The sequence below is a fragment of the Tubulanus polymorphus genome, chromosome 5 (assembly GCF_964204645.1).
Source record: "Tubulanus polymorphus chromosome 5, tnTubPoly1.2, whole genome shotgun sequence".
Lineage (NCBI taxonomy): Eukaryota > Metazoa > Nemertea > Palaeonemertea > Tubulaniformes > Tubulanidae > Tubulanus > Tubulanus polymorphus.
Window position 1 is genome coordinate 296901 of NC_134029.1, and position 21051 is coordinate 317951.

At 37.8% G+C, this 21051-nt stretch overlaps 1 protein-coding gene across 1 annotated transcript; it reads left to right on the forward strand.

The window, feature by feature from the left end:
* Positions 1 to 312: 312 nt before the first annotated feature.
* LOC141905402 (pregnancy zone protein-like) lies at positions 313 to 20321 on the forward strand. Its single transcript, XM_074794252.1, has 31 exons — positions 313 to 546; positions 3320 to 3474; positions 3791 to 3991; positions 4114 to 4169; positions 4588 to 4774; positions 5246 to 5330; positions 5406 to 5502; positions 5588 to 5693; positions 6042 to 6154; positions 6239 to 6409; positions 6607 to 6801; positions 7105 to 7227; positions 7672 to 7791; positions 8170 to 8319; positions 9058 to 9139; positions 9306 to 9376; positions 10356 to 10479; positions 11345 to 11456; positions 11806 to 12031; positions 12113 to 12256; positions 12658 to 12762; positions 12921 to 12969; positions 13052 to 13144; positions 13617 to 13793; positions 13971 to 14182; positions 15292 to 15411; positions 15618 to 15783; positions 16051 to 16493; positions 17694 to 17845; positions 18237 to 18508; positions 19244 to 20321. Exons 1-31 carry the CDS (start codon positions 461 to 463, stop codon positions 19375 to 19377), a joined length of 4527 nt encoding a protein of 1508 aa, XP_074650353.1. The 5' UTR covers positions 313 to 460; the 3' UTR covers positions 19378 to 20321.
* The last annotated feature ends 730 nt before the right edge of the window (positions 20322 to 21051 follow it).

The window sequence follows — 21051 nt, forward strand, 5'->3', positions numbered from 1 at the left end:
TTTCGAACTCTCACTATAGAGATCGTCGTGTGAGGAAATGCCGACCGGGCGGCAAATACGCGGGGAGTTGAGGAAATTTAAAATGAGTTCAGTGAACCAAAAAACTAGAACTCACTATAGGAAGATTTTCTGCCGAAAGCGCGCTTTGACACTCCTCCGACACAGATTGTTCAATATAGGTCGCTTTCTTAAGACTCGTTTCTTGATTGATAATGAAAGCACATTACAAGTACACAAGTAGTTCATGTATCAATTTTGGCTTTGTCTGAGCGGCGCACCGTGACACACGTACCAGCACACAGCACAGCCAGCACTGCAGTTCATGCGAGCAGCGCGCGCTACAGTACTGTGACGCAGATTGTAGTGTTGAAACTAGCTGAACGGTTCGCACACACACATAGCACAACGCGGATTCAAGCCGCAGTAAAAACCTTTCTTTGTAGAAGAACAAACGGGTGGAATGATGTTGACTGATTCACATCAGATGTTAGCTGTTATTTGTGCGGTGTTTTGTGGGTTGTCATCGTTAGGAGTCGATGCGAAAAGGTAAATTTATTGCTCTTTTGATGAAATACATGTATTTTGTTATGACTGAAGTGCCAGTGGATGGTGACACATGCCGCGCACTCAGATGCTTGTGGGGCGAAAAATTGATATACAGAAAATATATTTTTAGCGCGCGTTGATGCGCATTTTCTATGTTGGTCTATTCTCAATGTTCAACTATAAATTGAATAATTGTTGTTTGTATTGATTTACTGTGACAAACCCCTTGTAATTATTAGATTTAGATATATTGTAATTTGTACTACAGATTATAAATAGATTGAATATTATCTAATAAAGGTAGAGACAATACTATCTGATTTCAATTAGAGAGAATAGGGTGTGGAGGCAATAACCAGAAATAACTCTATAATTAATGGTAAGCTTATTGCTGAATTGCTAATGATGTATTATTATAACATTTTGTATATACCCAGAGACTAAGTTTATGAAGGGTGGATCCAAGGGACGATAATATTGTTGGATAAAAATCTGAAATAGGCATTTTGTTGAAAATTGCATTTTTTTTCATGTCAAAAATAGATTTTCCTTATTCCAAATTCATTTTGTTGATAAAAACAAAACAAAAAATTCATTTATGAAAATACCTCATTAAACAGTTGTTCATTTGAAAGATATTAGCCAAAGCTTATGACATTGATAAAAGATCTGATAAGGAAATTGTTTAGAACCAAACTGCGGGAATGGTTGTTATTGATCCACAGCATTCAGTTCCACAGTTAGAGTTAACTCTGAGTTGAAATAAGTTCATTTTCAATGCGTTAACTCCGAGTCAAATGTTAACTCACAACTGTGGAACTGGATCCAGGGGATTAGTTTCACTGTAAGAACTAGGACAGATAACTAGGAAACTGTGTCTTGATACTTTAGTCAGATATGATATATCCACTATGAAATTATCGTTATTTAATTATCAATTATATGGTTATCTATGTACACGAGAAGAAACAATCATCTTACACGTCATTGTGTACAATTGTGAAATTGTTCACACGTCTTATCCATAGTGTAAAATGAGAAATTCATCTTGTGTATTAAAGATAGCATGTAGTTTTGGAACCTGATTATGATTGCAAGGGAGTATTTTGTGTCTAGAATTTCTATGGGTCATGAAGTCGTGATGATATAGAATGAATGGAGTTGACACGTGTGACTTGACGAAGAGTTCTTACTTGCTGAACCTTCAGGATACAATCATGTATAGAATTCTTTCAGTAATATTGAATAACTTATTTTTAAGTTCTCTCCCTCTCTCAAACCCTGAGGAAAAACAGGATTCCTTAAAATCAATGGTTTATTATTCTTATATCCAGGCGACATCATGAATATGAATCAATTGAATTCTGGAAAATAAACTGCGCAATAATGATGTATAATGTGGTAATTATAAAGTAATGATACATGATTATCATTTAGAACTCAGGAATCTGGTGCCTGGGTGCCCCGGGGCGTGAGTGCCAATGTCTGAAAAGAAGGTCTAAAAAAAACGTTAGTTCTCAGTGAAGAGTCAAATTAGTTCTTTTTTGATAGAATGTCCCACTCCCCGTGGAACAGGACAATCCCCTCCCCGTGGAACAGGACAATCCCCTCCCCGTGGAACTGGACCCAGTCCAACAAATTACAGTGTTTGGTACATATTTGTGAATGGATTGATGTGTGGACGATCAGTGATCAAATCATTTTGAATCTCTTCACTTTCCCTATGGATTGTTTCATAAAGTCTAGTTATTTACAGATTTATTGCAGGAATGTTTGACATTATTTGAATTAAATGTGACCGGTCACATAAAGGTTCATGAATCGAACAGTTTGTCTGTGTTTGACAACCAAACGACCACACCTAAATCAGGTGACACGTCTCAACACCTCAGAACCCGGTTACACATTTCTCTCGTTAAAATCTGACTCCAATATTTATGAAATCAATGGAAATAAACTGATTTCAATTCTCAATAGAATCTAACTCAGATCTGTGGCGAGTTCTGGATGAATGATTGAGTCAAGAACACTATATTTAAACTTAACCTTTGTGAAAATCATTTCTCAACTGAATAGATTTATAATTTGGTAATGCATGTATAAGACATCCAATTGATACGTGTAATATAGCTATACACTGATTTATCTGTTTGTATGAGTTAATAGTGAAATTTACAGGGGTGTAGCCATTGGTGTGGCAACTGTCACGTGTCGCATAAATAATTGAATAACTATCATCATAATAAATGTTCAAGGGGGCCGATGACTGACAACCAGACAACCCTGACATCGGTAACTGTTCATCCTGAACTGTCTGCCCTACTACATGTACACCTTTAACTTCCTGCCGATTGTTTTATATCCATCGCTAGCCCGCGCTGCCATTCTCAATCCGGACAAATATTTCCCCTGAATGAAAAACAATAATCTAATAATTAATGATCATTCATTTATTACGTACGCATAAAATTTGAATTTTTCAACCCCCCTCCCCCTCTGTACGCAAAATCGACCATTGCACCGACCCCTCCCCCTCACCTAATTCGTATGAAATAAATGAATGACCCCTAATGATCATTAATTCTGTTGGTTTGTGATATCAAAACATCTGGAATTGCCCAGACCAAAACTTTGTGTTTATTAATCAACTTTCTTATGGCCTCCAGAATGTATCAAAGACTGCATTGAATTTTCATGTGGGCCTTTGACACTCTATTTCCGGAAAATATGTCGCACCAATGAATTATTGAAATATATGGTTTGTGTTTTTCAGTGGATTTATGATGACAGCTCCTCACACATTTACCGAACAGAAAACTGAACAACTATGTTTTACATTTAAAGATGTGAATTCTGATGTTACTGTTAAAGTAACGCTGCAAGCTAATCAAAATGAGGTTGCAACTGTCAGTTATAATCTCATACAGGGTAAATAATAAATATATCTTCTTTCTTTTTAATCACTTATTCATAGAGACAAGAAAATAAATCCTTTTTTGCCTGAACATCAGTAACAATCAGTAACAGGAATTATATTGATATTTGAATATCAGTAGGGATGGATCCAATAGGAGGAACCTACCAATAGTTAGATTTCATTTTTGATTAGTGGAATCAACAGAGTGAAATCTAATCCATAAAACAACGTCCCAGATTTACTGTTAAGAAGATTAAATCTAGAATTTATAGTTATTTTGCTATAGCAGTAATGAATAAATTATTTTGTATCGCGATTTGATTTCAGGTAATTTAGACACCTGTAAAGGCTTTCTAGTACCACAAGTGACAGATTCAAAGATCAAGAACCACTTTACGTTGAAAGTAACAGTAACTACAGTTAGTGGATACACGTTTGAAAAAACGGCTCAATTGAAGGAAATTCGTAAAGCGGAACGGCTTATATTCATACAGACTGATAAAAACATGTATAAACCTGGACAAACAGGTAAATATTGTAATAATCCTTGCTATCAATCTGAAGAGATTAACAGCTTATCCTTGCCATCAATCTGAAGAGATTAATGGCTAATCCTTGATAATCCATTGAATTTATTTTCATATTTTCAGTGAAATTCCGAATTTTATCAACCGATCCTAGAGCTCTGACGCCTATCACCGATCCGGTAAGTTTAAAATGATATTGGTTTCATCTTACTGAAATCAGGGCCGGCAGATTTAGAAGAGGATTGTGCGTTTCTGAAACCCCGGCCCGGCTGCCTTGCTATTGAAGTTGCCTTTTCATCAAAACATCAAGAGATTGTTGAAACCTGTACATCTGACTATAAACTTTTCAGTGGAAATGGCCGTCACTGGGGGAACCCCGCTCATGGCCATCACTGGGGGAACCCCGCTCATGGCCATCACTGGGGGAACTTCGCTCATGGCCATCACTGGCTCCCTCCTTTGTATTTAGGAGCCCAGTGTTCTTTAGCTCGGCTGTGAAAGAAGTTCTAATTTTCCTATATCCTATAATTGAATCATTCAGCATTAATACAAATAAGGGGGCTGTCCCTAACTGTTCATTTCAAATATGAATTCCAGATACAAGAAGTTTTCATAAAGGATCCCAATGGCAACAGAGTTCGACAATGGAAGAATGTAGTTACGCAAGACGGTTTGGGAGATTTTGAATTTTTGCTTTCGGAAGATCCGTTTCTGGGAACGTGGCAGATTCACATGAAACAAGGCTCTCAATTGAGAAAAGAGGAATTTGTGGTGAAAGAATATGGTAATAACAATTAATAATAGTTCATTGAAAATACAGTGAAACTACTGAGTTTATGTCAATGACTTATGGTATCCAATTGATGATTAACAGTGTTTTCAATAAGAAATTAACAAGCCAGGTCTCTTTAAAAAACAGGAGGGTCCCATAATATGTCACAGTCCCTGAAACGAAAGCTTGTTTGGAAAACAGGCGGGTCCTTTAGAAACGACAGACGGGTCTGGGACCCGGGACCTGGCTCTTATTGAAAACACTGCTGATTTACACTTCTGGAAATTGAATTGTAAATACACATCGAGATTCACAAATAGAGATGACTTCATGCGATGGGCATGTCTTTGGATATGTTCCCAAACTATTCATATTACTGAAACTGTATCTGTAACTGTAACTGTAATTGTAATTAGATCTGTAATTGTAATTCTAACAAACTGTGATTGTTGGAGTAACTGCTTAGCACTGATTATTTTTTAGTTCTCCCAAAATTTGAAGTCACTCTGACAACACCATCTTACATTCTTGCTTCTGATAAGATGATTTCCGGAAAAGTTTGCGCAAAGTAAGAACGCGATTTAAAATCGTTTTGGAGATGAAAAATTCTGATTTAATTCACGTTTGTGTTTATCCACTGTAGGTACACGTATGGTAAATCTGTATCTGGTGCCGTTAAAATAACAGTTCAACGGGAAAATACTGTTTCTAAATCAAAACCATTTGAAATTACAAAACTGGTAAGAATTGAATGATATCTTGAGGAAGACCCTGAATACTTATAGTAAAACTAAGGCATCTGATGAATGAATTTATGTTATTCAGATCAATGATTGTGTAGATTTTACTGTATCTACATCATCAATAGAAACGTCTGTCGGTTATTGGCCGTATATATCCATTACAGCAGATGTCACTGAAACTGCTACAGGTAAATAAAGATCACAATCTGATTGGTTAACCATAGATCAGACCTTTCAGAACCCAGTTCAACAGTTGTGTGGGTATAATTTGAGTCTGGATCCAGTTCCACAGTTGTGTGTGGGTTTAATTCTATTTTGGACCTAGTTCCACAGTTGTGTGGATTTAATTCTACTCTGGGCCTAGTTCCACAGTTGTGTGGGTTTAATTCTACTCTGGGTCTAGTTCCACAGTTGTGTGGATTTAATTCTACTCTGGGCCTAGTTCCACAGTTGTGTGGGTTTGATATTACTATGGATCTAGTTCCACTTTGATTTTACATTAGCCCTGTAATAAATCAATAACTAAATATTTTCAGGTGTAATTCTTAATGATACGATGACAATCGCTATGAAGAACCAAAGATACGGAGACTTGATTAAGAAATATATTCCCGGTTATTTTAAACCTGGTTTACCATACTCCGCTAAAGTATTTCATTTCAATCATCGTCAATTTGACTTTCATCCGTTTAAAAACTTAATGATTGTTATCTCTAATGTAATATTGTTTTAGGGTATTTTGACGCTACCAGATGGCGCTCCTGCTCCGTTGAAGACAATTCAAGTGACGGTTAAAGATAAGGAGAATGTGATTATGGACAAACCAGTTTTAACCGATAAAGAGGGCGCTTTCTTCATTAATATTGCAAAGACGGAACAAAAATGGAAGAAACTAGAAATTGTTGTAAGTGTAATAAACCAGGACCCAGTTCCACAGTTCTGAGTTAACATTTGACTCTGAGTTAAAAAGTTAGAAAAAAACTGATTTTAACTCAAACTCACGACCGTGGAACTGGATCCAAAGTTATTTCTTAATGAAAGTTATCTTTACTTATTAGTAAGCAATATTTTGATGCTTTTACCTAAACTTTTCTGTTACAGATTAAAGTAGATGAGACAAAAGATTCAGGTTTAACAAGTTATTGGAAAAATATCTACGTACAGAACTGGTTTTCCTCGACTGGATTCGCTATTGAAATCATGGATATTGAGAATACAATGAAATGTGGTCAGACATATCCTATAAATATCACTTATACAACTCATAGTGATTCAAAAATGAAGTTTTATTATCAGGTAATTTGATATTCAACTCGTTTATGTAACAGTGAAACTCGCTGCTGAAGTCATCCATTGACAACTCATATAAATGATGACTCAAACACTGAGTAAATTGAATTAGAAAAACAAATTGAAACTAAAATATTGAGATGACCTCAGTAGTGTGACGACTTTCAAAAAGTGAGATGACTTCAGTGATGTGATGACTTATCAGATGACAAATTAACAGAGTCTGACCGTTATAATAGATGTTGATTTTGTCGCAAAGTTGTTGATATTTTTTCAAATGTGTGAAAATGTATTATTTTCTATTTTCAGATGTGGAATAAACTGGGTGAAATGGCTGATAATAAAGTGCTGGAGGTTCATTATCCGAAACAGGCGAATGCACCAACGACTGTACCGACTAAACCAACATATATAAATAACTTTCAAGTTGATGTAAGTCTCCAGGACCCAGTTCCACAGTTCAGGACCCAGTTCCACAAGTTCTGAAATCAGTTCCACTATTCTGAACCCAGTTCCACAGTGTCTGAACCCAGTTCCACAATTCTGAACCCAGTTCCACAATGTCTGAACCTAGTTCCACAGTGTCTGAACCCAGTTCCACAGTTCTGAACCCAGTTCCACAATTCTGAACCCAGTTCCACAGTGTCTGAACCTAGTTTTCCAACAAATGTTTCCTCAAAGTCAAGTGTAGGATTTTATATTGTCATTCAACAAGGACTCGGCGTGTTTCATGAATGGTTAAATCATGGACTCTATAACAAACCAGTGGATTAGTTGACATAGACTGCAGCCCCTGAACTGTAGAACTACCTGGAAGGTCGTGAATGTAGGATGCTACTGTTACTGTTTAACTGCTATATTTCTGTATTGTTTCAGGCGAATGTAAAAGCAGTGATTTCAGGAGGAGCTCGTGTTCTAGTTTATACAATTCTGACCGATGGAACTGTAATTAGCGCCAGTCGGGAATTTCTCGTTGGTCCATGTTTTGAGAATCAGGTAAATATGAAAAAATAAGTTTCAGAAGGAGCATTTATCACGGTGGCGCCACTTACTTGGAAATTAGGGAAAAGTCAGGTATTTTTCTTTTCCTAAAAAAGGTCAGGGAATAGTGGAGGGAATTTTGTAAAAAAGATGTTAAAAATCAGGGAAAAGTTGTGGAAATATGTTAAGATTGCATGATATTAATATCAAACACAGTTTTCATCTATGTGTTACGTATTTGACTGTGTTTATTGATTGAATTCTTAGCAGATGAAGTCAGGGAAAACAACGTGCATGTCAGAGAATAGTCAGGGAAAAGCAAGTCAAGTAAAATTGGCCACTCTGATATCTTAAATATAACAATGGTCTTTAACGCTGTGATTTGTTGAACAGGTTTCGATGAAATTCAGTAAAGAGGAAGTTTTTCCAGGAGAACAAGTTGATATTGTGTTAACAGCTAAACCCGGATCATGGTGCAGTGTAGCTGCTGTTGATAAGAGCATGTATTTGATGCAGGACAGTAAATATTTAACACAGGAGCAGGTCTGTTGATTTTATATGTCTGCCTCGTTCCTTCCTCACCAGGGATTCGAACCTGATGGCATCGTGAGACTCTGCCACGTCCCTCCCTCGCAGGGATTGAACCTGATGGCATCGTGAAACTCTGCCACGTTCCTCCCTCGCCAGGGATTGAACCTGATAGCATCGTGAAACTCTGCCACATTCCTCCCTCGCCAGGGATTAAACCTGATAGCATCGTGAAACTCTGCCACGTTCCTCCCTCGCCAGGGATTGAACCTGATGGCATCGTGAAACTCTGTCACGTTCCTCCCTCGCCAGGGATTGAACCTGATGGCATCGTGAAACTCTGCCACGTTCCTCCCTCGCCAGGGATTGAACCTGATAGCATCGTGAAACTCTGCCACGTTCCTCCCTCGCCAGGGATTGAACCTGATGGCATCGTGAAACTCTGTCACGTTCCTCCCCCGCCAGGGATTGAACCTGATGGCATCGTGAGACTCTGTCACGTTCCTCCCTCGCCAGGGATTGAACCTGATGGCATCGCGAGACTCTGTCACATTCCTTCCTCAGCAGTTCATGCAGATTGGACAGGTTAGCGGTCTGTTTGGGCAGGGTTTGTGTTTTTGTGACATAGTCTTTTTACCAATCAAGTTCAAAATGCTGCCAACCATACCCAACCAAACCGCACAGCTTGAAATGAATGAATTTGTTCATACGCTAAAATGTCTATAAATATTGTAAGTTTGTTTGTATTTGTAGGTTGTTTCATATTTGGATCAATTCTCTCTGGATAACGATAAACAAAATAGTATCGCGCTACCCTGTAAACATGATAATAAAGGTACCGGTATTCCAAGTATTCCAGGTATTCCTGGTATTGGTGGTGGTGGTGGTGGTGGTGGTATTGGTGGTTTCATTCCTGGTTTGTATCTGTTTTATAGAAATGGTGAATATAATGAAATGAATAGAAAGATCTGAATAATGATTATCTTGTTTTATTTTTTTAGGTAGAAATAAACGTACAGTACTAATTAACAACATTTCATACGTGTATTTAGATGCTAGCTCTGCATTCAAAGTAAGATTTGGTTTTCTATCTCTCGTTAATCAGGTTCCAGTTCCAAAGTTCTGGGTTAAGTTCGAATTGAAATATAAGTTTATTTTCAATGTTTCAACCTTTGAGTTAATGGAACTGGAAACTGATGTAAACTAGTGACAATGCGGTCAGTTAATCATCTCATAAATACTGGTACCATGTTTGAAATAGATGTCGGTTATCTTCATGGTGACATTGCCCAACCCTTCCAGCAAAATACTATTGGTTATTTTGTTGTAAATAGTTGAGGAGACTAGTGTTGCTATCTTGAGTTCAGACCATTTTGCAGATGAATATGATAAGAGAAACCCAAAAATCTCTGAGGATGGGTAAAAGTACGTCAGTGAAAAAATAATTAACAGTTTTATTGAATCGATATTATGGGTTTCTTGTATGGTTATTTTGTCTTGGGATGCTTTGAAGAATATTGAACACGCTAATGATACCTTGAGAGCTGCTTAATATTGAGCGCTGGAACCAGTCCAACAGTTGAGTTAAATTTGATTAAAGCGTCAGCGATTGAATATAAAGTAACTTGAACTGTGGAACCAGATCTTTGATTTCATGTGTTATTACACTATAGCTATATGCCTGTTATGCAATGCACTGGGTTTGAATTTTCCCAGATTTTTCAAATATTAGCGCCAGCATTTTGATTTATGAAACTGTCAGCACTGGAAGGGTAAATTTTGAAGAGTAAATATCGGTTTTTGTTTGAAACAAGATTTCATTACGAGTATATGAAAATATGTAGAACCAGAATAAAAAATCCCAGAGAATGCGTATTTGTGTAGGCTAATGGTTTGATATGGCTGAGTGATTTGTCTACAAGTTGCAGTCGAAAGAAGATTAGAACTCATTCACAAAAACCAAAAGTGCCCAAACCGAGTGAGGAGCTAGGTAACTAAGTATCAGTGTTTATACTTCACTTTGACACATGTTTATTGTCTGTACTATGTAGGAATCTGGACTGATTTTTATCAGTGATTTTGTTGTTATTACACGACCATGTGATACGTCTGGTTGGAATAATCCTGAATTTGGAATATTAGAAGATGGTGTAGCGATGAGGAACCCGCAAGCAGGTAAAATCATCTTAGACGCTGAGAGTTGTGCTTGTAGTTAGAGTCATATAAATCACTCCAGCTTAGCCTACGTTTCACATGTACGCACTACTAATCTCACTGTGAGTTTAAATACAACCAACTTCATTTTAGTGACTAATGAAATTCATTCGGCTAATGTACTGATTGTCAGCAGACCAGGTTGCCATGATTAGTTAAATATAATTTCTATCCTTGCATGCAACTATAGACATAGTGAAGTTAAGCAGTGGTGAGTGAAGTCTTAATCCTGACTGGTCCTTAAATTGACCAAAGACCCAGCATGAGCTTAGACTAGTCTTTTTTTTTAGATTGGCTACAGAACCCAAAGGAGTTCAGACTATTCTCTTAAATTGTTAGATTGGTTATAGAACCAACTTGAGTTCAGACTTTTCTTAAATTGTTTGATTTTTTTACAAAATTGTTTGATTTTTTTATTGAACCAAAATGATGAGCTTAGACTGTTTTAAGTTGTTAGATTGGTTATAGAACCAAAATGAGCTTTAGACTAATCTCAAATCTAAGCCTTCGCTGTGTAACTGGGCCGAGGATTTCAGACTCGGTATTAAGTATTGGTTTGTATGTGTATAATCTATCAATGTTTGTATCTACAAATAAGTGTTTAATGTTTTAGAAATTTCAATTGACTTTAGTGATGTTGCTTTGCGATATAATGGTGTATTGGTGTAAGATGTGCCTGTGTGTTATTTTACAGCTAAACCTTGTTATTTTAGAATTCACAGTTTGGGTATTAACCTACTTGAAGATACAGCAGACTTTACTGCATTAGAGAAAATTCTATGAGAAGAAAATGTTCTTGAATTGAGTGAATGATTTTGTATTTTAGGCGCCGGTTCTTCTAAGAAAACAAACACGATAGCTCCGAATGCTGATATTGTGACCCAACAAGTTCGTACATATTTCCCTGAATCATGGTTATGGGACTTAACTAAAGTGGTGTAAGTTTTTCAATCTTAAACACCAGTTAACCCTTTCAGTGCTGACTAATTAATACCCTATAGTGCTGGAGATAATTTGAAAATTTTGAAAAATTCAACCCTAGTGTGTTGAATAATGGGAATACCACTATAGTGTGTCTACACCGCGGCGCGGTGTATCGTTAGTTACTAATATTTCTCTATGTTTGACAGGTGCTACCATCATTCAATAGAGATAAAAACTAAATACTAATTCAATACACCGCAATGCGATGTACTAGCAAAATCCATCATCGATTCATACACCGCACTGAAAGGGTTAAACTGTTTTTTCAATGATTTGATAGTTGTTAATCTGTTGTTTTTACAGATCTGACTCTAAAACGTTACAGTCTAAAGCACCTGATACAATTACTGAATGGATTGGGAATTCTTTCTGTACAAACCCGACGTCGGGACTCGGCGTTTCACACAACACTAAACTGAAAACATTCAAACCTTTCTTCGCTTCATTCACGTTACCGTACTCCGTCATTCGTGGTGAAAAAGTCAATATCTTAGTAACGGTGTTTAATTATCTAACCGAATGTCTTGTTGTAAGTATCGTTATGGCAACCGTTTTGAATCATTTGAATGTATTGATATTTGAATAATTTATAAGTATATTTTATGTATAGATTGAAGTGAATTTAGGATCATCGACAGATTTCAGCGTAGAATCAGGAGGAACCAGTGTTATTTGCGTCTGCGCGAATCAACAGAGATCGGTCTCTTATTGGATAGTTCCAAAAACGCTCGGTCGTGTCAAAATATCATTTACGGTAGGTTCCACATGAGTGGTTAACGACTAATAACCTGGATCGATCGTTCACAGGAGCTTGACAGCAAACAAACAAACCACTTTCACGACTGGGTGAAGATATGAGTTCACTGAGATAAAGCCCACTGTATTTTTTAGTCGACAACTATTTTTGGGGACAACATAAGATGAGAAACAAGTTCTCAAAGACTCTTTACCGAAACTGTCTTCTAGATGATTGGTCCAATTTGATTCTTTATGATAGAGAAAATAGGGATCTATTTCAAATATAAGGACCCAGTTCCACTGTTGTGAGTTAAGGTTGACTTATTGAGAATTTAGGGACAAATTTAACTATGAAATGTGGAACTGGATCCAAGGATTAGTGGTTCTCATTGAATTAATAGAGAGTTCTATTTTCAGGCAACATCCACCGGTAAATCAGGTATCTGTAGTAACGAAATACCGATCAAACAAGTAACTGGTAACGGAGCTTTCGATGCTGTCGAACGATTTCTATTAGTCGAGGTAAAACTCAATTTTAAGAGAAAATGTTTTCAGAAAACTTTTCAGATCTATGAAGATCGGAAGGGTTTGGGTCTAGACCCCCAAACCACCCCCTTGATACACCCCTCCTTAGCACGATAACCACCGCTATATTCATTCTGTAATGAGTTTATTTTTAGCCTGAAGGAATCGAGCAGTTTTACTCAGAAAGTTCACTGATCTGCCTCGGTGAGAGATTCTTACTGCTTTTTGCGAGTTCATCTGAGGCATTTTGAAATGATATATAATTTTGATATGTTTTTGTGAACAGATGCGCAGAGTACTAGTTACAGTAGTAAAATCACGATGCCTACACCGAAGAATATGGTTGTTGACTCTGATGCGGCTGAGGTTACAGTTGTCGGTACGTTTTTTGTTCTCGTGAAGCCACAGTTTGGAACATCCCGAGCCAAACATCACAATATCCTAGAACATCTTTCTCCTTTATGAGGTCCAATTGTTAACAAGGTGCTTCTAGTTAACTGAATGGATTACTGAAATAGTGACAATTTATAGGTGCATTTTCATCAGGATCCAGTTCCACAGTTCCGAGTTAAGACTTGACTCTGAATTAAAACATTGAAAATGAACTGATTTTAACTTTTTGAGTTAACTCTTACTCACAACTGTGGAACTGGATCCTGATGGTTAACTTTGACCAACTGACCTGTGGGCCCAGTTTAATAGACTGGTATTAACTCAATTCATTATCAATTCACCCTGGAGTTGAAGTTAAATAAATCCGGTTTATAAATCCATCCCAGGTATTTCAATTTCCTGATAAACAGGATGGATTTGTGTGAATTACGGAGATTGTTTGTATTTTATTTTCTAAGGTGATGTAATGGGACCGGCATTATCGGGACTGGATAGATTAGTGAGGATGCCAACCGGTTGCGGTGAACAAAACATGATAACATTAGTACCTAGTATATACGTGTTGAATTATCTCACGGCCATCAACCAGTTAGAACCAAAATTACAACAAAAAGCATTGTCTTATATGAATATTGGTGAGTATAGTCGAGAGTTTGTTGACTATCAGACTCTAGTTTCACAGCTCTGGTTTTATGAGAAGCCAAGGTTTGGCCAATAAGGAAAAGATGACATTGATAATGATAATTGAATTGTGCCAGAATGTGATGTATATACCTGTATGTATCCATTGTTTTATTTAATTCATTGTTCAGGATATCAACGAGAATTGAATTATCGCCATGACGATGGGTCGTTTAGCGCGTTCGGTAAATCGGATGCGTCCGGGAGTATGTGGCTGTCGGCGTTTGTAGTGAAATCATTCGGGCAATCGATGAAATATATTACTATCGATCAGGAGAAACTCAATGAAACAATTCAATGGATTATATCTAAACAGACGACGAGTGATGGCTGTTTCCTGAAGGTACGTGTAAAACCACAACTATAACAATAGTATATTACAGCACTTCAACCTCATCAGGTATGAGAGAAATTCTGACTCCAGTCAAATTGAACTGGATCTGAGAGATTGAACTGACGACTGTGGAGCTGGATCTGAGAGATTGAACTGACGACTGTGGAGCTGGATCTGAGAGATTGAACTGACGACTGTGGAGCTGGATCTGAGAGATTGAACTGACGACTGTGGAGCTGGATCTGAGAGATTGAACTGACGACTGTGGAGCTGGATCTGAGAGATTGAACTGACGACTGTGGAGCTGGATCTGAGAGATTGAACTGACGACTGTGGAGCTGGATCTGAGAGATTGAACTGACGACTGTGGAGCTGGATCTGAGAGATTGAACTGACGACTGTGGAGCTGGATCTGAGAGATTGAACTGACGACTGTGGAGCTGGATGTGGAAGATTGAACTGACGACTGTGGAGCTGGATCTGAGAGATTGAACTGACGACTGTGGAGCTGGATCTGAGAGATTGAACTGACGACTGTGGAGCTGGATCTGAGAGATTGAACTGACGACTGTGGAGCTGGATCTGAGAGATTGAACTGACGACTGTGGAGCTGGATGTGGAAGATTGAACTGACGACTGTGGAGCTGGATCTGAGAGATTGAACTGACGACTGTGGAGCTGGATCTGAGAGATTGAACTGACGACTGTGGAGCTGGATGTGGAAGATTGAACTGACGACTGTGGAGCTGGATCTGAGAGATTGAACTGACGACTGTGGAGCTGGATCTGAGAGATTGAACTGACGACTGTGGAGCTGGATCTGAGAGATTGAACTGACGACTGTGGAGCTGGATCTGAGAGATTGAACTGACGACTGTGGAGCTGGATGTGGAAGAACGAATGATAAACTAATTTTGAGTCAAATCTGAGTCCAATCTTGGCTTTAGATCAGGCTGGGCTTAATTTGTATTCAGTTTCAAATCAGAGCGAGCCTTAGATCATATTGATGATAAATCCAGCCTATTCTAAAAGACTTACGTGTAATTTGGGTTGAAGGGGGGCTGGATCCATTGTCTATTAAAACCTTGCTATTGTTTCGTGCGTTTTCTATGTTTTAGGTTGGTAGAGTAAATCACAATGAGATGCAGGGAGGAGTTGGCAGCGTGCCATCAATCACTGCATACGTTTTAATTTCATTGTTGGAAGTGAATAAACAGATGAGCAACATCCTACATCTGGTAAGACATTCGACTTTACCTCTGAATTCTTCTTTCATATGGACAATCAATGCAATATTTTATAAACGGGGTCCAGATCTACTGTCAACTATTTCATTTGCATGTTGAGTGTTGAGTCCACAGTGGAACTGACTCCAAAACTGTGGGACTGTTTTCAATAGAATCAGATTCATGTTTCTATATTGAGACTATTGTTATATTTCTAGTCAGAATCGGTTACAAAAGCTGTGAATTGTTTGACATCAGCGCAAATAGATGAGACTGATGCATACATTGTATCACTGATAACTTACGCATTCTCCCTACATGATCCTAACGGTCTCGTTACAAAACAGTACTTAAATAAACTGAAGAAACTCGCCATTGTAGAAGGTAAGTGAGGCATTGTAATCATACATTGTACGAGGTTGAGTTCTCTGAGTTAATGTAACGCAATCAATCCGTGAAAAATATAATCCAAGGTAATCGAATGATAAAACAGTTTATTTTTGGAGGACGTAATTAACATTTCACCATTGCGCCTTATGATTGCTATTAGGTGCCACTCAAAATGTTAATGCATTGAAAAAATCTTTATTATCTGTTCAACACGGACACAACGTGTTTCATTATGGTCTACTATTAATATTTGTGTTGTAGGTGGATTGACTCATTGGGAAAGAACCAAGACAGCGACGGATCCTAAACCTCCTACAGAAACATGGAGGCGCCACCGTCCAGCACCTTCACTAGAAGTAGAAATGACGGCCTACGCGATGATGGCTTTACTAAACATAAACTTGGATAATAAAGGGATAGAAGATTCGATTCCTGTTGTAAAATGGTTAACTAAACAGAGGAATTCTATCGGTGGATTCAGTTCAACGCAGGATACAGTAATCGCCTTACAAGCATTAGCCAAATACGGCATTAAAATCTCTACGGCTTCTTTATCCCTGATGATAACAGTTCAAGGTCAGAAATCTGCGAAACACGACTTTACGATTAGTACGGGGAACCGATTGTTGCTACAGAAACAAGAAATATCCATCCCAGACGAATTAATGGTTTCAGCATCCGGCACTGGTTGCGCCCTCTTGCAGGTAATTCAGGATTACAATATATATATTTTTTGACGCCTTATAAAACGTTACCATTATGAAACCTAACAAATGTTAACCATTCAGCGTCATTTTACAAACGACAACCGTAAATCGATGTGCAAAACGTCACAGGTTTATGTGTACACATACAAGCCATTTGGCAAAATATTATTGATAAAGATGTAGAATGGCTCCCTGTGATTATATAATGATCTCTATTTGAACGTCGGAATGTTATATTGCATTGAATATCATGAGAAGACGTATTGTAGTAGTAAAGGATGTATGATTATATCAGGGGCGGCAGGGATAAATAGAAATGATAAGTAAATCGGATTATTCGGTTAAATGGCGGATGTATACACGATTTGGAAGTCTGATATAAAAGTCAGACCCTGACATGGGGATGCTAGTGGAATGACGAAGCTATCTGCGATCTGAGTTGGGCCGGCGTGAATTTCATCGGCGGCTACAAGCGGTCTATATAAAAACGTCAATATTCAAATGTTTTAGAAAATATGTTCGATATTAGACGCATGCAGGTTTCATGAGATTAGCAATTTATAATAGCATAGCTGTCATATACGGCTCCGCGTCCACTGATGGCATGTGTATAAGGTGACAATTAAATTCAATACTTTATTGATCCTTATTACATTGAAATTCCGGGATAAAATTCCAAAAATCAATACATTTACAAATTTTAAAATAAGAAAATACAAGACACAAGACACATGGGTAATTCATACAGAATAACATGAATAAGTTAATTATATGACAATGCCCAGACTCATGTCTAGGATATCAAGTGACAGCCAGACCGGGCCCCAGGACTGGGCTGGCTGGCTACACGATATGCTCAAAGTCATGATGAAGCAGACATCAGAAGAGCTCTTTCTTCAACCATGGAGGCAATGAAGTTGCAGACCAGCTTAGAGGCAAAAGTGAATCGAAGTCACAAGTTGACAATTTTTTTTAAAATTAGACCAGTCGAAGACTGTATCATCTACTCAATCGCCAAATCTCATAATTCCCGAAATTTCTTAAAACTTCGATTTCAAATTTGCAATTCCACATTAGCTTATACCAGAAATTCTACATTTTTTCGCAGGCGTCAAATAATTTATTAAAGTTAATTTTCTTGTTCATGTTTTCTGTGTTCATGTAGCTGAAAACTACTCGGTTTATTATGTATTTTAGGCGAATGCGAAATTGAATGTTGGTGAAATGTCAGAAACGGATCCTCCATTCACAGTTATAATCGCTCCTGATTCTGCTGTGAAAAATAGAAGAAGAAAAAGATCGACGAATGACGAAATAACGAAATTTGGAAGAATTGCTGCTTGTGTTCGGTATTTAATCCTCAGTGAAACTATCGATGTTATATAACAATCTCACACTAGGAATAAAAAGAATGAAATGTTTCCTTGAGCCAGTTTATTCAATGTTTCAACTATATCCTAATAGTCATGTTCATGAATACCTGGGGCCGGTTCCATAGACAGGGCTTAGACTTAAGACCGGTCTAAGACAAACTTAATTCTAAAGCCAATCTAAGAACTTAAGACCAGTCTTAAGGTTTAAGACCACTTTTGGTCCTAAATCCTGACTATGGAACCGGCCCCCTGAATTCTAGTATTCCTGAAGATTCAAAACGTTGTATGAATTCAGCTGAAGGAAAAATTCCAACATTCTTAAAGTGGGATTTTATATAATGTATGAAACTTTGATGTTTTATTGTAGCTACACCAAACCGGGATCGTCTAATATGGTTATCGTAGAGATTAAGATGGTATCGGGATGGCAACCTGTGAAAGAAAGCTTACAGAAACTGGTTACCGGTACTAATGAGGAAAACGGAGTCAAACGAGTTGAGATCAAGAATAATTTAGTTTATCTGTATTACAACCAAATGACTGGAGCAAAAACATGTTTTTCATTCAACATCGAACAAGTGGAAAAAGTTGAACTGACAAAACCTCAATATATTAAAGTTTATGATTACTATGAAACTGGTAAGTTTTAATCGTCAATAGTTTACAAATATGGACACAGTGCCGGACCAAGTTCAACGATTCATGGTCCAGGTCAACAGTTTAGGACCCAGGTCATCTGTTTAGGACCCAGGACAATAATTCATGGCCCAGGTCAACAGTTTAGGACCCAGGTCCACTATTCATGGCCCAGGTCAACAGTTTAGGACCCAGGACAACAATTCATGGCCCAGGTCAACAGTTTAGGATCCAGGACAACAATTCATGGCCCAGGTCAACAGTTTAGGACCCAGGTCCACAATTCATGGCCCAGGTCAACAGTTTAGGACCCAGGTCCATAATTCATGTCCCATGTCAACAGTTTAGGATCCAGATCCACTATTCATGGCCCAGGTCAACAGTTTAGGACCCAGAGGCCAGTTGCACAGTCGTGACTTAAGTCCAAGAGTGGTCTTAAATCTTGAGACTGGTCTTATGTTGTTAGATTGGCTATAGAACTTAGTTGGTCTTAGACTGGCCTTAAGTTTAAGCCATGACTATGCAACCGGCCCCAGGACAACAATTCATGGCCCAGGTCAACAGTTTAGGACCCAGGTCCATAATTCATGGCCCAGGTCAACAGTTTAGGATCCGGGTCAACTGTTTCCTATCAACTTTGTCAAGCTTGACTTCACGTCAAATCTTAACTGGATAACTGCTTTAACTACAATTTCATTTCATGTGTTCAAATTGTTAAATTGTTGGTGTTATTTTCAGATTTGAACGTGGCTCAGAATTACACGATATTATCAGTAGCTGTAGTTGGAAGTTCAACTAGTTTACACCAGACTTCAGTCTTCTCATTCATCATTATCTTCACTACTCTCTACTTTTATATTTTCACTAACTAAACATTATAATGGCTCATGAACTCCGGGACCAATCGTACTTAACCTCAATATTAATTCATATATGTTAAATTATTTGTTTATACGTAACACCAATATATGTGAGATTGTTTTACAAAGTTCAGTGAAACGTCATCAGATAAATTAATACATCGCACTGTGAACTCATCCGTCCCTGATTCAATTGACTATAAGTGAATTAGACACTGACCTAATTAATGATCGTCACAATTATAAATTAATTAATGATGTAAAATCCCACACTTGCATAGTTTTAAATTATAGGTTTCAGTGTTTCACTATTATTTGTTGAGATCTGCTTTAAACTTGTAACACATCGTATTATTCTCTTATAGATTGTTTTGATACATGTATAATTTATGCGTGTCTGTGATTATTACATTGCTTGTTGGCTGCATTTTCCAGAATTGGGGGAGAGTGGGAGATAAGCTGAAGAAAACGCGGAGGGGAGAGAGTGGAAAGGAATTGGTTTCACAGGGTCGGGGTGTAAAATCAATGTGAGATATCTGCGAACAGCGGAAATTTTTAAATTCATTTGAGGCTGATGAAACTCCATGACAAAGTGTGTTGTATTACGGCCAGTGATTAACCTTTTTAATTGAGTTTTAAAGGAGTGAGGGAGTTGAAAGGGAGGGAAGGGGAGGGGGGAGTATGAAGTGTGTGTGACTCACATTTTCCGACGGCCTTTTATCTTATGTACACATTTCTTATATTAGACAAAGAAAATGCATCTGTGATAAACCTATATATGTTGTAATATTGTTGTGCCAAATAATCTGAGTAATGAACAATTCAGAATAAGAACTTTACTTCAAATTTGTGATTGATGTGGGATTACATTCTGTTCAGCGGTTAACACCAGAAAGTTTTAGTGCGTCCATGTCTAGTATAGTTAGTACTCTCACTATGCACCTTGTTGAATAATAAAATACCATCTTCTTAAAAACACCGCGTGTTGTCTGAATGTTGAACGCGTCTGATGAATATAATGATCAACCATCATTGATGCAACATGATCGTGATCGGATCTCAGAAAAAAGGAAGCCTTTGATCCAGAAGGAAAGGAAAAGCCGAACGGTTAAAGCAGGTCATGTGAAGCCTGCACGCGGAGTTTGCCTGATTGGTGTAACAGACGATCTGTACAAAACGATATAATTTTACGGGAGTCGAATTTACAGATTAACGATTTGCAGTCGTGATAACACTGGCAACCATTCTCATAGGAGCTCGCGGGGTCCGAAACCTAAACTCAATTCACCCCCTCAATTCAGAGTTTATATCAGTCTAATACCTGGACCCAGTTCCACAGTTGTGAGTTAAGATTTGACTCGGATTTAACTGCTAATTTAAAATGAACTAACTTTAACTCAGAGTTAACTCACATCTGTGGAACTGGGTCCAGATTCATACATGACCCCGGCGCGGCGGGGGGTCATCAGCTTAATGTGACAAACAGGAAATATATTCATTTCCGTTTGAATTTAGACAAACTGAATTCGGACAATATTAAACTGTAGTTTCAGTGAATATAAACTATTTACTAAGGATAGTAAACAGTACCAGTGCGCCCTCATTGTACGACTCAATGTAATCATCAAATATTTATAATCGAATTTAATTCCAAAACAAAAGCGATGTGAAAATGTCTGGTGGTGT